At 47.1% G+C, this 16,798-nt stretch overlaps 1 protein-coding gene across 4 annotated transcripts in view; it reads right to left on the bottom strand.

The window, feature by feature from the left end:
* Window positions 1-15,730, bottom strand: part of LOC110503647 (unconventional myosin-Ic) — a 59,081-nt gene extending 43,351 nt beyond the window's left edge. Inside the window, exon 1 of one of the 4 annotated variants that reach the window (XM_036961249.1) lies at window positions 15,523-15,730. In XM_036961249.1, the coding sequence (XP_036817144.1) occupies window positions 15,523-15,612 (90 nt within the window). In that variant the 5' untranslated portion in view covers window positions 15,613-15,730. Of the gene's footprint in view, window positions 1-3,623; window positions 3,769-12,067; window positions 12,559-15,522 lie in introns of those variants that run through there. The other 3 variants (XM_036961248.1, XM_036961253.1, XM_036961250.1) reach the window with 3 other exon arrangements.
* Window positions 15,731-16,798: the final 1,068 nt, after the last annotated feature.

Below are 16,798 nucleotides of genomic sequence, written 5' to 3'. Positions count from 1 at the left end.
TAATATTCTGGAGCAATATTGCCATAATTGGGCCCTGGCAGTAAATTTCCAAAAAACTAAAATCATGATTTTCCAAAAAAAAACCAGGTGTCAGAAACAAAAATGTAAATTCACCCTGAACAACACCTTAATTGAACACACAAAAAATGACACCTACCTTGGTCTGACCATATCTGCATCGGGAAACTTTAATATGGCAGTGAAGGCACTCAAAGAAAAAGCCCGCAGAGCAATGTATGCAATAAAAATGAAATTATTCAAAATCAACATCCCAATTAGAATTTGGACTAAAATATTTGACAGTGTAATCCTACCAATAGCACTTTATGGAAGTGAGGTTTGGGGGCCACTCAATGAACTGGATTTTAAAATGTGGGACAAACATCCAATTGAAGCCCTACATGCAGAATTCTGTCGGAAAATTCTACAAGTCCAGAGAAATACACCAACTAATGCATGTAGGGCAGAATTGGGCCGTTTTCCAGTAATAATGAAAATACAGAAAAGATCATTAAAATTTTGGCTACATCTAAATTCAAGTCCAAATTCGAGTCTGCAATTTAAAGCACTTCAAGCCCAAGAGCTGAGCCCAGAAACGAGCCCTCTCAGTCAGATGGTGTTGGACCTCACCAACCAAGCTGACACCAGCACTGCTTCAAAAGAAAGAATTCCAATAAACAAAATCATGAACCAATCAAAGGAATCATACTTACAATACTGGAAAAACGAAACAAAATCCCAAAGCCGACTAAATTGCTATCTGACCCTAAACAGAGAATATGAATTGGCTGATTATCTCTACTCTGTCAGAGATACGAAGCAGAGACAGATCCTTACCAAGTACAGGCTGAGTGACCACCGATTGGCAATAGAAACCGGCAGACATAAAAAGACATGGCTACCCAAAGAGGAGCGTGTATGTGGTCACTGCATGACAGGGGAGGTAGAGACAGAGATGCACTTTCTCCTTTACTGTGATAAATATTCCTCACAAAGAGATTCATTATTCACAGAAATGACTACATATATTCCACATTTTTACAAATTGAACCCAGAGGAAAAACTAAGAATACTCATGGGCGAAGGAGCAATGGCTCCTCTTGCAGCCAAATATGTATTTTCCTGCCATAGCCTGAGGGACACTGAATAATAACATCTGCATAGTAAACAGTAACTTACTTATTATTACTATTATTGTTATTACTATAATTATTAATGTTTACTGTAGACTTACCATTTTATTGTTATTATTTTTGTATTTAATTTTGTATTATTATTTACTACCATTTTATATTATTATTTGCTATCATTTATAATTTTGTTACAATGTATATTGTATACATTGTTGCTTTGGCAATATTGACACAATGTTTTTCATGCCAATAAAGCAGCTTGAATTTGAATTTGAATTTGAGAGAGCAAGAGAGAGCAAGAGAGAGCAAGAGAGAGCAAGAGAGAGCAAGAGAGAGCAAGAGAGAGCAAGAGAGCAAGAGAAAGAGAAAGAGAGAGGAGAGCAACAGAGAGAGAGGGTGAGAGTAAGAGAGCGAGAGAGAGAGAGAGAGAGAGAGGAGCAACAGAGAGATTGAAGAGGAGATAGCAAAAGACAAAAGACGAGGGGAAGCTCAGAGAGCTGTAGCCTCAGTGTGGTCAGAGAGGATGCTGATGAGCTCATACTCTCAGCAGAGAGAGAGCACAACAGAGAGAGAGAGAGAGCAACAGAGAGAGAGAGAGCAACAGGGAGAGAGAGAGCAACAGAGAGAGAGAGCAACAGAGAGAGAGAGCAACAGAGAGAGAGAGCAACAGAGAGAGAGAGCAACAGAGAGAGAGAGAGAGGAGAGCAACAGAGTGAGAGAGAGGAGAGCAACAGGGAGAGAGAGCAACAGAGAGAGAGAGAGCAACAGAGAGAGAGAGAGCAACAGAGAGAGAGAGAGCAACAGAGAGAGAGAGAGCAACAGAGAGAAAGTGAGAGAAAGAGAGCAACAGAAAGCGAGGGGAGAGCAACAGAGAGCGAGAGGGGAGAGCAACAGAGAGAGAGCAACAGAGAGAGAGAGAGAGAGAGCGAGAGAGAGAGCAACAGAGAGGAGAGAGAGAGCAACAGAGAGGAGAGAGAGAGCAACAGAGAGGAGAGAGAGAGAGCAACAGAGAGGAGAGAGAGAGAGAGCAAGAGAGCGAGAGAAAGAGAGCGAGAGAGATTAAGAGAGCGAGAGAGAGATTAAGAGAGCGAGAAAGCGAGAGAGAGAAAGAGAGCGAGAGAGAGCAAGAGAGCGCAAGAGAAAGAGAGAGCAAGAGAGAGAGCAAGAGAGAGAGAGAGAGAGAGCAAGAGAAAGCAAGAGAGAGCAAGAGAGAGCAAGAGAGAGCAAGAGAGAGAGCAAGAGAGAGAGCAAGAGAGAGAGCAAGAGAGAGAGCAAGAGAGAGAGCAAGAGAGAGAGCAAGAGAGAGAGCAAGAGAAAGAGAAAGAGAGAGGAGAGCAACAGAGAGAGAGGGTGAGAGCAAGAGAGCGAGAGAGAGGAGCAACAGAGAGATTGAAGAGGAGATAGCAAAAGACAAAAGACGAGGGGAAGCTCAGAGAGCTGTAGCCTCAGTGTGGTCAGAGAGGATGCTGATGAGCTCATACTCTCAGCAGAGAGAGCACAACAGAGAGAGAGAGAGAGCACAACAGAGAGAGAGAGAGAGCACAACAGAGAGAGAGAGAGAGAGCAACAGAGAGAGAGAGAGCAACAGAGAGAGAGAGAGAGGAGAGCAACAGAGAGAGAGAGAGAGAGGAGAGCAACAGAGAGAGAGAGAGGAGAGCAACACAGAGAGAGAGAGGAGAGCAACAGAGAGAGAGGGGAGAGCAACAGGGAGAGAGAGAGCAACAGAGAGAGAGAGAGCAACAGAGAGAGAGAGAGCAACAGAGAGAAAGTGAGAGAAAGAGAGCAACAGAAAGCGAGGGGAGAGCAACAGAGAGCGAGAGGGGAGAGCAACAGAGAGAGAGCAACAGAGAGAGAGAGAGAGCGAGAGAGAGAGAGAGCAACAGAGAGGAGAGAGAGAGCAACAGAGAGGAGAGAGCAAGAGAGAGAGCAAGAGAGCGAGAGAGAGAAAGAGAGTGAGAGAGATTAAGAGAGCGAGAGAGAGAAAGAGAGCGAGAAAGCGAGAGAGAGAAAGAGAGCGAGAGAGAGCGAGAGAGCAAGAGAAAGAGAGAGCAAGAGAGAGCAAGAGAGAGAGAGAGAGAGCAAGAGAGAGAGAGAGAGAGAGAGAGCAAGAGAAAGCAAGAGAGAGCAAGAGAGCAAGAGAGCGCAAGAGAGAGCAAGAGAGCAAGAGAGCGCAAGAGAGCGCAAGAGAGAGCAAGAGAGAGCAAGAGAGAGCAAGAGAGCGCAAGAGAGCGAGCAAGAGAAAGAGAAAGAGAGAGGAGAGCAACAGAGAGAGGGTGAGAGCAAGAGAGCGAGAGAGAGAGAGAGAGAGAGAGGAGCAACAGAGAGATTGAAGAGGAGATAGCAAAAGACAAAAGACGAGGGGAAGCTCAGAGAGCTGTAGCCTCAGTGTGGTCAGAGAGGATGCTGATGAGCTCATACTCTGTCATGACATAACGCTGTCTCTCTGGTGACTCAGTGTAATATTGACACGGGGGTGGCTTGCAGACTCACCCACAAATACACCCAAACTGACGGGTTTCTCCCTCTGACTCGCTCTTGGGTCTTGTGAATCATTGTGGGGGCACCGGGGTGTGAGTGTGCTGTTGCTGTCTACTTTTCCCATACACAGCAGAGAGAAGATGTTTCCACGGTGAACAGGCCTGACAAGCCTGAGTGACCGTCTAGTACAGAGCATCTGCTGTCGGAGGCAGCGGACCTGGAGCAAGAAAGTCCCCACAAGCGCAGTCCCCCACCAGCCTCCTCTGAGGGAGCTCGTTATGCACACGGAAAGTATTGGACAGAGCAGATAAAACACGGGAAACAAACAAACCAGGAACGAAGATCACGAGGCAGGCCCCACTGTGCGACAGAAGGGACGTGACTATTGGTTCAGCAGTGTGACGCTGCTCATCTGCAGAACAGAATAAAAATAAGCCTTGTCCATCACCTGGGAACATCAGCAAAATGTACTGCACCTACAGTACACAGGTGGCCCATTTCCAGCCCCCAGGTACCTCTCTGCAGAGGATTCTACCGCTGCCGACGACGTTCATCCGATCACCAAGGAGAGTTGGACAAAGCAATGTTACGGCAGCTCGCTTGCTCGGGTAACGGGAAGCAAACAGGCCAAAAAAAAAAAGAGTGCTGTCGCGCACACGTGCACACAGTCTGCACAGTCTGCACATCTGATTGCCTCTCCTTCTCGCCAAGATACACCCTGCCACACACACACACACTCCTTTTCTGCGGAGCCAGCACTTTGGGCCGTGCAGGCACTTCCTGAAGTGTCTCCGGTATTCCATAAAGACGTGAACCCAGCCAACCAGCTGAACCGGACTAGCCCTCCTCTCCCTCTCTCCATCACCACAGCAGAAATGAGGAGGAGGAAGTGGTTTCAGCGCACACACACACACACACAAGCAGTCTCTAAAACTATCAGTGGAGATTCCTCTGTGCGGGCGAGGTGAAGGGGGCAGCCGTGCACCTCGCAATAAGGCCACACCCTGGTCTGGGATCAGATTTTCTCACGCTTCCTGGTTTAGAGGCTACACTGCTAAACTGATCCTCGGGGACAAGTGATTAACCACCATCTTTCCTCCACCGATCATCTCAGTTGAGGCGAGTCTGACCCTGGCTTCAGCACAACAGGTCAATGGCAAATCAACCAACAAAGGCAATTTCTCTCACTCACACAGCAAACAAGCCTTTGGAGTCAACAGGGGCGAGCTGAGACTCGCAGTGGGAGGACCTCCCAACAGCCTTTCACCATGTCTTTTGTCCCCGTCCCAATATCTGGGAGACTGCCGTGCACACCAGCTGGAACTCATAAAGTACAGTACAAATAGGGCAGATGAGCCCGTCCTCCCTCCCTCCCTGGTCTCCTCCTCCAGGCTAGAGGGGCCCTCTCAGGCTTATTTATACCCACACAGCCTTATATGGGCAGCTCCCGCTACCGGCAGCAGGCTGAGGGGTATGAAGTGCAATTTACATACACACTTCCATCCCTGGTCATCTACGCTCCCTATGATCTATAGCGATCGAATACCAATACTGGCAACACACCCTTTCCTCAACTCCTCCACTCAGTCCCCTTTTCCTTGTCCCTCCATCCTCCCCGAGCTAAATATGCGAGGGAGCAAGGACATTTCCTTCCTCTCCGGCAGCGCGGGGTGAAAGGTCGTGTTTAGAGATGTTTATGCTTTGCTTACTGTCACAGATCCACTGTAAACGGAGGGAATCAGAAGCACTTGGGGCGAGTTGTCAGAATGTCTAACGCTGCCTTTCCTGTTCCCTCGGTGTGGCTTCTCGTGCCGATCCGACACCAGTAACACCTGCCCTGCTGCCCGAACAAAGGACTACAGAACGGATTTGGCATACCGCTGCCAAAAATCCTCTGTCCAATTCCCTCTACTCCTCTCCGGCACTAGATCTATCCTACAGCATATCAAAACAACAGAACCAATTCTCCCCGCACATATATCTGTCATTTCTCCTCACTTCTCTAACCAAAACACTGTTACAACATACCACATTGACTCCCAGCTGCAGACGGTGCCAGACATGCAGCACACGGCCACACCCAGACAAACAGGCTCCGACTATCGCTAGGCTGCTCATAGGAACATATAGGACAGGACCCTAGGGACAAGGGGACAGGAGCCTAACAGAGCAGGGCCCGTACTCATGCAGGGTATCCGAGTAAGAGTCCTGATCTAGGATCAGGTCCCCTCTCATTCAATATGATTGGAAAGGCAAAACTGATCCTAGATCAGCATTCCTACTCAGAGCTGCTTTGTGAATATGGTTCAATACTAGAGTATCCATATTGTCCGAAGCAATGACACCACACACACACACACACACTAGATAAAGGCTTTGGAGAAGGGAGAAATGTAATTAAACCCACCATATGATGCGAGTTGGTGTGTGGTTTGACTTTGCAATAAATTCAGCAATCTAGGACTGATGAAACTTCAGACTTAAACAGGGGCCCCCACGGAGCAGGTATAAGCAAGCACAGCCTCTTTCCCAAACGGAAGCTCTCAACAGTCTGGGGACAAACGCACTTCACATTGCAACGTCTCTGGAATCTTGTCCCCAACCAGCCACAGAGCAGAGTCAGGGGTCAGGCTGCTTAGATGACAATAAACAGACAACAGCTGAAGCAATGACACACACACACATATCTTTCCACACACACACACGTCTCTGTGGCAGGTCATTGGTTATTATTACTACCCACGAATGAGCAGGCAGCACTGTAATCATGACAACACAATGACACACAGACGAGCGCCCTCCCCGCCGTCTCATTCTACGCATCCCCCCAATTACTGGACACACACACACACGGCAGAGAGAGAGAGGGCCTGAACACACAGGGCTTAGCTGGCTCCTCTCCTAAGGGGCCAGTCAGGACAGAGTTAGAGGATCAGATGACTGCTGACAGGAGCTTATTGTGAGACAGGCCTATAGGCAGCAGCTTGCGGGTGGATCACACTGAAGGAACCGCCCCGTGCACTAAGCAGGCTATCCACCCAAGCACATAGTTAAACCCAACCTGGACGTAGACTTGGGTGTGACATGAATGTCCCGCTGCGTGTCCCATAGAGTGAGGTGAGGCTATAGTGTGTGTTTGCGTGGGAGTTCTGTACGGACAGAGGTGTGTGTGTGTGTAGTGGGAGCAAAACATAGGCCATGGGGGTGAGGGATCCTTAAGAGATGATGCCAGGTGTCACTCCATTTTTGTTCCACCTCCTCTTATCAAGCCCAACCTCCTTGGCAGTGTTTGCATTCGCTCACTCTCTCCCTCACAGCCGGGCCAAGCGCTTATCACGCCCTGCTCCGCTTGAAACAGAAAGACTCACAGCGGTCGCAGCTGAATGAAAAGCAAAAAAACTATTATTTCATAGAGTATGTGACAGTACACTGGAAGGTTTTGGAAAGTCTCGTTTGAACAGGTGATACATCAAGTCTATTCTACATGCATCAGAAGAGATAAAATGAGGCCTGTTGGTGCTGGCAGAGGAACTTTGCAATATCCTTGTCTAATTCAGAGCGCTACATTTAATTGATCCTATCAGTGGTAAACTCATTGTGCTCGTTTGACTAATGGGTTCGCCAATCCAGGGGCTCTACTGTAATGGCGTTGACATTCATCAATCCATTACCATGACAGACAGAGGAGACACTTCCTACTAGTTTAACTATACTACCCCCCCCCCCCCCCCCCCCCCCCGGCTGGCGTTCAGATAGAATGGTATGACGTAGAACAACCAGGCTACAATCATGCCTCTCTGACAGCTGGCATATGGAATCACATCATCTTTACTCGTGACCTTTATCTGCAACATTCCACAACGTCGTGTCCTGCTGAACGCAGCCCTGTACAAATCCATCTGGCCTGAATACTTGTTTTCCGATGACCCCCCCCCTCCTACACCACGTTGAGTGATTGACAGTACAGGGTTGGGTCAACACAAGGACACACCTGGTTGGGTTTGCCGTCGGCTTACAGCCCAGGCAGTCATGGAGAGTACCTGGGCAAAGGTTAACGTGCAGGCGGCCTGACAGGCTGGCCAATCAGGAAGAGCGGGGGGGGTTGCTGGCCAATGTCCCAGCGTTGGCAACCACACTGAAAGGAACTAAATTGAAGTACAGTCACTGTATCCAACGTTCCTTGCTAGCCTGGTCCCCGATCCGTTTGTGCCGTCTCGACAAAGAGGTGGCGATGACATTGAGGAGTTGGTAAAACAACACAAAACAGATCTGGGACCAGGGTATATCCATGCCTGGTCAGCTTCTCAGAGGACCACAATACACACAACAGGTAGGTGGACAGGTAGGGCTCTAGCTGGTACACAGAGTGTGGGAAAGAACACAGTGGGACACAACAGGTAGGTGGACAGGTAGGGCTCTAGCTGGTACACAGAGTGTGGGAACGAACACAGTGGGACACAACAGGTAGGTGGACAGGTAGGGCTCTAGCTGGTACGCAAAGTGTGGGAACGAACACCATTGGGACACAACAGGTAGGTGGACAGGTAGGGCTCTAGCTGGTACACAGAGTGTGGGAATGGACACAGTGGGACACAACAGGTAGGTGTGCCAGCAGAGAGGGAACACACAGGCCATTTACAGGCTATGAGTGTTGTACAGTCATTGGGTAAAGAAGTACAGCCGGAAGGAGACCAGTATCGCGGCAAGGAAACAAAACACAAAGTGGATTTAACTCCTTTTGGGAAAACGGCCCTGATATTGGAAACAAACATCATTCTGCTGTCACCCAGAGTCACATGTATTTTCTAAGTTAAAGCAATATAGTACCTGAAGCAGGTTTTTAAAAGGACCCAAGAGTGGTCTGCATCGTGTTTTCATTTTTGCCATGGACAAAATATTGCGATACTGGTATCGTCACAGCCCAACAACGAGGTGCAGGTCCACAGTGACAGGTCCATAAGGCTACAGGTTATCTACCACAGAAAGGGGCCATTTTCTTAGTGAGCACATACCTCGTTCATCTGAGCGGAGCAGGAGGGCTGGAATACAACGAGCCACAAAGTTAATAGAATAAGTAGTTATGAAGCCCCAGACATGCTTATAGCAGGTTATAAAGCCTTGTTCGTGCAGGCTTTGAGTAAAGGGTTACTGAAAGCAGCACTGAAACTACAGGAGTCTCCAGTCTGGGCAGAAGGCATTGCGTCCAAGTGTTGCCCATTTATTAGAGAAGACGTGGTGATTATCGTGATACAAGGACGCACGCACAAACCATCACTAAAATGCTTGTATCCTTTGCACTCCAGTCAGTGAGCTCAAAGTGAACAATGAACTAAATGTTCATTCATAAAAGGCTTTTTAAACTCCTATATCACAATAATACCACAATTCAATCATGGCATCATACCCAGGGATGTTACAGGCTTACTAGGTCAACTGGTACCAATTCCTATGTTTAGTTTAACGGAGCAGAAGTACCACAGAGTGAAGGATTAGCGATGGAAAGCGGATCTCTAAGCCACACCCCCTTTCCTTTCTCTTCCCACAGCCCTTCACTCTACCCCTGTCCGTCAGGTTTATCAGTGTGAATGTGTGAATGTGTGTGTGTGGGGGGGGGCTAGTGTAGGTCTCGAATTCTGAGACACATCATACTCGACCAGTCATGCTCACTAGGCACGAAACGGAAAGAAACCTGGACAAAACAGGGAGGTACCACCTGAAACCGTCCCATAACAAAAAGCCCATTTTCCTTTTCTGATACACATCATTAAGCAAAGCTGTGTTACTGTGTGCCTCACAACGAACACAATCCAGGTTTGACTGAGCCAGAAGGGTTCCCCAGTCTGATAGTAGTTTGCTCCTGATAGGAAGCGAGACTTGGTAGCAGGGCGGGGCCCTCTACTCTTCTTAGGCCGGGACATTTCTGGTGGAAAAGCCACAGCTAAAAGTAGATCGTCCAACCGGCACAGTTCATGACTCATGCAGCACTCTACATTGACTCACTACCAGACTCGCATTCTACCAGACTGACTCAATCCATAAATACACTCAACAACCCAACGCTGGACTTGGACTGAAATAGGTGCCGGAACTCATTTTGGGTTCCGGTACTGTTTATATTTAGATGCAGGATCTCCACAATACTTTTGAGCTAATATTCTAGAAGAGGAACAGGAGCTGGAGGAGTAGAACATTTGAGGTGATGGTACTCCGCTCCGGTGAACTCCTGCCCAGGTCAAGCATGGCCTCCACCTCTTCTTCGTTCTCCAAAAGCGCTCTCATACACATACCTCAGACGTCTGACCAGTAGTATGTTGACGCGGGCGAGACTCAAAGCAAAAGCATACGTTCTCTCCCGCGCGCCTCACTTGTCACCCACTGCTCTCCTCGCTCTCTCAGACTTGTCATAGGAGCTCCCAAATCAATAAGTAGTGTGTTTCTCCCACCATCCCCCCCCCCCCCCCCCCCCCCCCCCCCCCCATCAGTCGGTCTCCGTCGTTCTTTCCCCCTCCCCTTCCTAGACCACCATATACTTTTGCTGTCTAAATAGAAACAGGCTGTGGCCCAGACTCCATGTCCTCCTCCACCAACTCATGGACGTTGGCAGATCCACTCCCACCAGGGTGTGAATCAGTGTGGCCTCGCTGTCTACCACAGTATTTGGGTGGTTTATTAGGATCCCCGTTAGCTGTAGCGAAAGCAGCAGCTACTCTTCCTGCGGTGCACACAGAAAAATGAAACATGACACAGAAGCACATCGACGTGGCTGTTTTCAGGGCAGCGTGTCCCAGACATGCCCCATCTCTCGGTTTTCAAACTCCGGGCAGAATGTGTGTGACACGGCACACCTGTGAAACCATAGCTCGCTGAGAAAGTACAGTACTTTTGCAAGCTGTCCCTAGGTCCACTAATTCACAAGGCCTGGACGAATGTTGTCGAGACCTTTTATCATTTGACCAAGAGCTTTCCTATTCTAATACATAATCTCCCTCCTCATCCCCTCTCAATCTTTGTTCGTCAGGCTCTAGTACAAACGTTCATCTGTTTCAACTAACAAGGTAATCCAACAAACTGCAGTGTTGGTGACTTTGGTGGTGAGTGTTTCGTGGGGGGGGGGTCAGAGGTTGACGAAATGGTTTAGGGCAATCAGCCAGGCAGCCATGTTGGCCATGTTCGAGTAGTAAGCCTTGAGGGTTTCCCGTTAGAGTTGGAAGAGGCCAAGGCACTGAGGCAGGTGGAGCCAATAAGTCTCCTGGGGTAAGGCTCTGCAGCACCGACAGCTGGTTCTGTGACGAGAGGGTCACAACAAGACGAGGTCTGCAGAGCCGCCCATGTCACCACCATTGAGTTCACACACAACACATATTGGCTGGTCACATGTAGCAGCTGATGACAAAAGCATTTGCTGTTGTGGTGGTGGTGGTGTGGGGGGGGGGGGGGGGGGGTCTTTAAATAACATAAAACAGAATTGCCCAATGGCAAAGCGATACATGCAAAAAGGATATTATGCAAACAATGTGGTGGGGTCAAGCAGAGGGTTATATTTGGCTCTGTGAACGCCGCTGTCAGAATCTCAAGCTTTGTGAGACAGAGCTGGGAGGTGCCTAAATATCAGTAGAGTGCAGACAGCTGGGAAAAAGCTCAACCCCGGAATTATTCTGCTTTGGGCTAAAACTGGAATCCTTGTAGGAGGACTTCTTTTTAGGGAGGGAGGGGAATCACAGCATCCCTCTGAGCTAGTCGAATGGAAAGTCTTGGCTACAGTTAAACAGCAGACAAAATATCCCCAAGAAGTTATGTGGGAAAAAAGTACTGACAACAACACTGATTGGTTTTAGTGCTTGCCTAACTCAACAATTGAACAAACGATAAAAAAAATAATCGCCATGATGAAGCTGCAGGTTTATTTGTTTTTAGTACTGTATCTACACATACACAGCCATAAAATGTGAGTGGAGAGCAATGCCACATCTCAAGCCTGGATACAGTCGTGGTTGGACAGGTGGACACTCACAGTCCTGTTGACATAACCCCAGGTCACCCAAGACACTCACACAGCTACCCACAAACCACCAGGCAGCTTAGTCTAGTTAGCCCATTTAGTGATACTACACAAACGATCTGGTTTTAACTACTACGACAAGTATTTTAATTCTCCAATGTATGGGATCGTGAGGCTATTAGGAGTGGCTGGCTGGCTGGCAGTCAGGACAGGGCATGGATTGGCAGTTGTTACATCACGCAAGGCATGACTGCCAGCCACTCCTAAATAGCCTCATGATCACATACATTGGCGAATTAAAATTCTTGTCGTAGTAGTTAAAACCAGGTGGCCTCGTCGCCGACTTGCTACATTGTCACAAATATGAAGCACGCAAACTTCTTCCCGCTACAAAATAACTTCGTAACTGCCTGTTTAGAAAACGGGGCCGAAACAAGGTACCTCAAGATATACATACCTTCAATTAGCCGAAGTCGTGGTTTACTTCGCCCCGATGTCTCTTCGCCGGTAGGCTACAAAAAGACAGCAGTCTGTTCCGTCTCTCGTTGAACCCAGATTCAACTCCCGTCTCGATGTGACCAGTCCTTTCAGCGGTTCCTCGTTACTGATCCAACAAGCAACTACAATCTGGCGGCTGTAATTCTACTGAAGGTTTTTTCTCCACCGCTTTTAGTAGCCTAGATTATCCACCACTTTTCACCTATTTCAAATGATCTTACGCTTTATTTTAATTTTTTTAAGAGTAGCGTTGTCTAGCAAGTGCACTTCAAGTATACAACAGCAGCAATTTTAAGCCATAACAAAAAAATATTATTATATTATTCTGAGTATTTGAGTCCCCTGTTGAGTCGTGGAACATGTCAGTAATTTCCTCTCCCTCTTTCAAACACGCAACAGCCCTTATGCTGCGTTCATAACCTATTGGGAACGTGGTAGTTACCAGTTGTGAAGTCGTAAATACAAGTTGGATGCATTCACGTGCTTTGAACTCGTTGAAAAAACGCCGAGTGGCTAATGATCAACAAGCTGCATTAACCATTAACTAAAATAACAGCTATCATGCTTGTAAAAGCAAAGTGAATTCTAAATGCCTGTGAAACCTTAGCCTATGTATTTTTGTTTAAATGTGTATAAAGTTTGTCTGTTATTTGGTATATTGCGTTATATTCGTATAAAAGTCATGGTTGTAAACAAATGATCGTGTTCCAAAAACATATAATAGATTGCTTTTTTTAAATATTTTTTGTTGTTACAGTAAACTGCTGTTTTCAAAAGGTAATTTTCTTAGAAGGTGACGACAGAGGTCAGCAAGTGGGAGAAGTTGGAGCGCAGAAGTTATATGCGGCATTCACATGCTAACTGGTTATAGTTATGCACGTTCCGCGTTCAACCAGTTAGCAAGATAGACATTTCGGAGTTTCCTAGTTCCAACCAGCACATTACGGGGCAATAGACGACTTTCCCACTTGCAAAGTATGACTTGGAAGGGCATTCAAGTGAATTTTCCCCAGTCGTATATGGTAAATACTACCTTCACACTTGGTTATGAACACAGCATAGATACCAGGAAGTTCTCGAGACCCATCCCACAGATTTCAGGAGTAATATAATTTGTTTTACATCAAACTGTTTTCAACAGGCGTAACACTAAATAGGCTATATGGGAAGTAGTCTATGCAATGTTTGCATTGGATAGCCCTGTGTGAACCTAATGTTGCACTGTGAGAGCACACTTCCTTGCTTTGATTAGCCAATTCAATGTTTGCCTATATGGATTGTATGCCTATAGGGAGGGATGTTTGCCTATAGCTCCTACCCTAAGAATAACATATGGGTTGAGAGTGCCTGTAAATAGTGTTGTACTGGTGAGAATATGCCGTTAAATCCTGAACGAGAAAAGAAAAACCGCCGACGGCATTCAACTCACTTTCCCTTCGCTGACTTTGTAGTAGTGTTCTTCTCCCCTCTACTGTCAGTAGACCTGTCACTACACCTTCTGTCCGCGTCCTACCATGCATTGCGTGGTTGGTTCTTGGAAAGGGTGTGGCCGCCATGCGACTTTTTAATCAGATCTGTGGCAGCAAGTTCAACAATTTGATATGTTAATGTTATTCTAGTATATTATGCACATTCTACTGTCATAGTAGACTACAGGTCTGAGGCTTGTACACCTTAACGAAAGTCCACTGTCAGCATTGCTTTATTATTGTCAGCATTTTTAAATGGTGCCATATTACACCACCTCTTCCCATGTGAAGGTGACCTTTGCAGTTCAATTGCCTGCCTTTATGTGATAATGGACTGCAATATGGCACCCCTGCCAGAAGGGGTAGTGATCGATTCAGTACTGTAGCCCACCTCTCTCACTCTCTCTCTCTCACACACACCACCCAGATTTGCTAGCCCTCCTCACTCTGCTTTAATTATGCTGGGAGGAAAGGTTGTATCCTGTTGACAAGGCCCTGTTCATTGGAAAGACAGACTGTACTCCAGGGAGTGTCTCTGTCTCTCGCCACAGAATCTGTGTGAAACTGGAAAAGGGCATTGTTCCTTTCGCGATAAGGAATGAGAAAATGGTGTATATGATATGCCTACTCATTAACTCGTACACTACTCTTGTGCCTTCAGATCACAAGTCCACATGTTCTATCTCACACACACACACACACACAAACACACACACAATCAGAGGCACAAGAGGGTGATGTGACCATGTTGGGATGCATGTTCTGTCTTTTCCTCACCTACATTCTGTACCATTCCCGTAATTAGCCATTCCTGCTCACCGAACGAACACGAGGCTCAAACTGAACTTGATAAAACTACGATTTATCAGATGACGTTAATAACGTCTCACCGGTTGGACGCTATAGATCTCAATCTATTCCTAGGATCCAAGTTGGTCAAAGTTGGTTTGTGTACGAGTCCAATATTCCCTTAACCTCCACTGCTTTCTGTGGCACAGCCTTGTTGTTTCACCATATGCTGTCTGATTTAAAGCCCCACACCCTGCATTCCTTAGATTGTGTGAACTGGAGACTCAGTCCCACCCGCTCGATCACCACTCTCTCACATTCACCAGGAACTTGTGCAATCCCCATTCCATAGGGAAACATGTAACCCTTCTTTACATTGATAATGTGCTATGTTAATATCATTATTTAAGTGGCAATCGGCCAATCAGTTGGTTTGGATTTTCTTATTGTTTATCATTTGTTTATTCAAATGGCCTTTCCCGCCATTCATTTTCTGCTGTATACTTTTCCGAATCTGTATTTACATTGGATGGTGTTTTTCACGCCTCTCCAAACACACTGAAGTAGACAACACATTATGAGCCCTGTGTAACATTTTTCACTTGGCACTCTGCTGGACCGGCATGCATAATCAACATCAATGGCCTAGCAGGTGTTTTCTGACTGCGGGCACTGAGTGGAAAAATCGAATGAGGATGATACTCTGTCAAGCCAACTATTTGGCACAAACAAATTTACCGTACATAGTCGAGCCGCTTGGAGGCAGCTGAGGGGAGGACGGCTCATAATAATGGCTGGAACGGAGCGAATGGAATGGCATCAAACACATGGAAACCATGGAAACCATTACCACAAGCCTGTTCACCCCAATTAAGGTGCCACCAACCTCCTGTGGTCAGGGGAAAACCAGAGTGAGCGGCCAAGGTGAACAACTTTTTCCCCGTGCACATTGAACCTCTAAAATGACACATCAGCTCTACTTCCACACAGGCAGATCCTAGCCTGGTCCCAGACATGTTTGTGCTGTCTTGCCAAGGTTGGCAAAGTTAGCAAGAGAGCACGAACAGATCTAGGACCAGGCTAGGGAAATCCCACTCTAGGATAGCTAGTTATTTCAAGTGTATGAGGAGTGATCAGGTTGAATGGATGGACTCACCTTGGTGCAGCTGTGGCAGTAGCTCTCTCCATTCTTCCCAGGGGACAGGATGATCTCACCTGTAGGGATCAACTGGATCCTCAGCTCCATCGTGGTCGCTCTCTCTCTCTCTCTCGCTTTCCTTCTCTCTTTCTCGATCCCTCGCTCTCTGCCTCTCTCTGTCCTCCGTCCACTTACTCGGGTCCTTCTGACGGCGTAGCAATGAATTCAACCCCCCCCCCCCCCCCCCTCGCACGTTTGTAAAAATTCCTCCCCTTAACGTCGGTGAGAGTAATAGGGAAGTTTCTGTTACACTGTCAAGAGAAAGAATGAAAATTAAAACTAAAGTAGAAAAATATGATTTTACTGGCCGCACATGCAGGGATTTACATGTGTGCTTCTTTTCTCAGTTATCTAACGAGGCCAAGACAGTCAAAGCACAAGGATGTTTCCTGCTTCTGTGCAGAGTGCTCTAGTGCGAATTTCCCCTTAGCAGGCAAAGGATATGTGTTGATGGTCACAGTGTCAGGCTCTCTTTCCACAGCCGGCCCCGCAGTATAATTGATGTCCCTGCACACCAGATCGCTGTGGCGCAATGCACTCTGGGTTGGCCCGGGTATCAGGGCTTCCTCCTGGACCCATGCATCCTGTCTCGGACGTTCCCAACGTTCACAGGGTAAACACCAGAGGAACCTTCTCTCTCCTCATGTTTCCCCTGGCTATTTGAATTACATTTGTATTTTTTTATTTAACCTTTATATTTAACTAGGCAAGTCATTTAATAACAAATTCTTCTCTACAATGACGGCCTACTTGTAAAGCCCCTTGTACAACTGGGAGACACACGTAAACACCACATGCACCCCCCACCTCTCCAAAAAAAAAATAAGAGACTTGTGCCTCTTGTGTGTCTAGTGTCTTCAGTTTCCTCTTCCCAAGTGATACACAAATTAATGTACACAGGCAGATGGTCAGAGGGTCATCAGACAGAGGCTGGAAGCAGAGACATTGTGACCATATCTCTGTCTGGGGTGACAGAATGGTATATATATACAAACACACAGACGAACCCATTGATCTTTGCTGTGACACTGACTGCCCTCAGTGCCCTGTGACCCCTCCCAAGGTTCCTGTTTGTTCCTTCGTACAGCATCTTCTCAGCATCCTCTCAGTCACACCCTTTAAAAGCTGCCCTCCCTAGACCACTGACGTCCAGGGATCTCAGCAATGCCACCGCACAAAATTAATGATCAACACTGATATGGGTTGAATATCAATGATAGATTGAGTTTTGCTG

Source organism: Oncorhynchus mykiss, chromosome 24 (assembly GCF_013265735.2).
Source record: "Oncorhynchus mykiss isolate Arlee chromosome 24, USDA_OmykA_1.1, whole genome shotgun sequence".
NCBI classification, from domain to species: Eukaryota; Metazoa; Chordata; class Actinopteri; order Salmoniformes; family Salmonidae; genus Oncorhynchus; species Oncorhynchus mykiss.
Note: the sequence above shows the minus strand (reverse complement) of the source record. Positions and strands in the feature narration are given on the sequence as shown.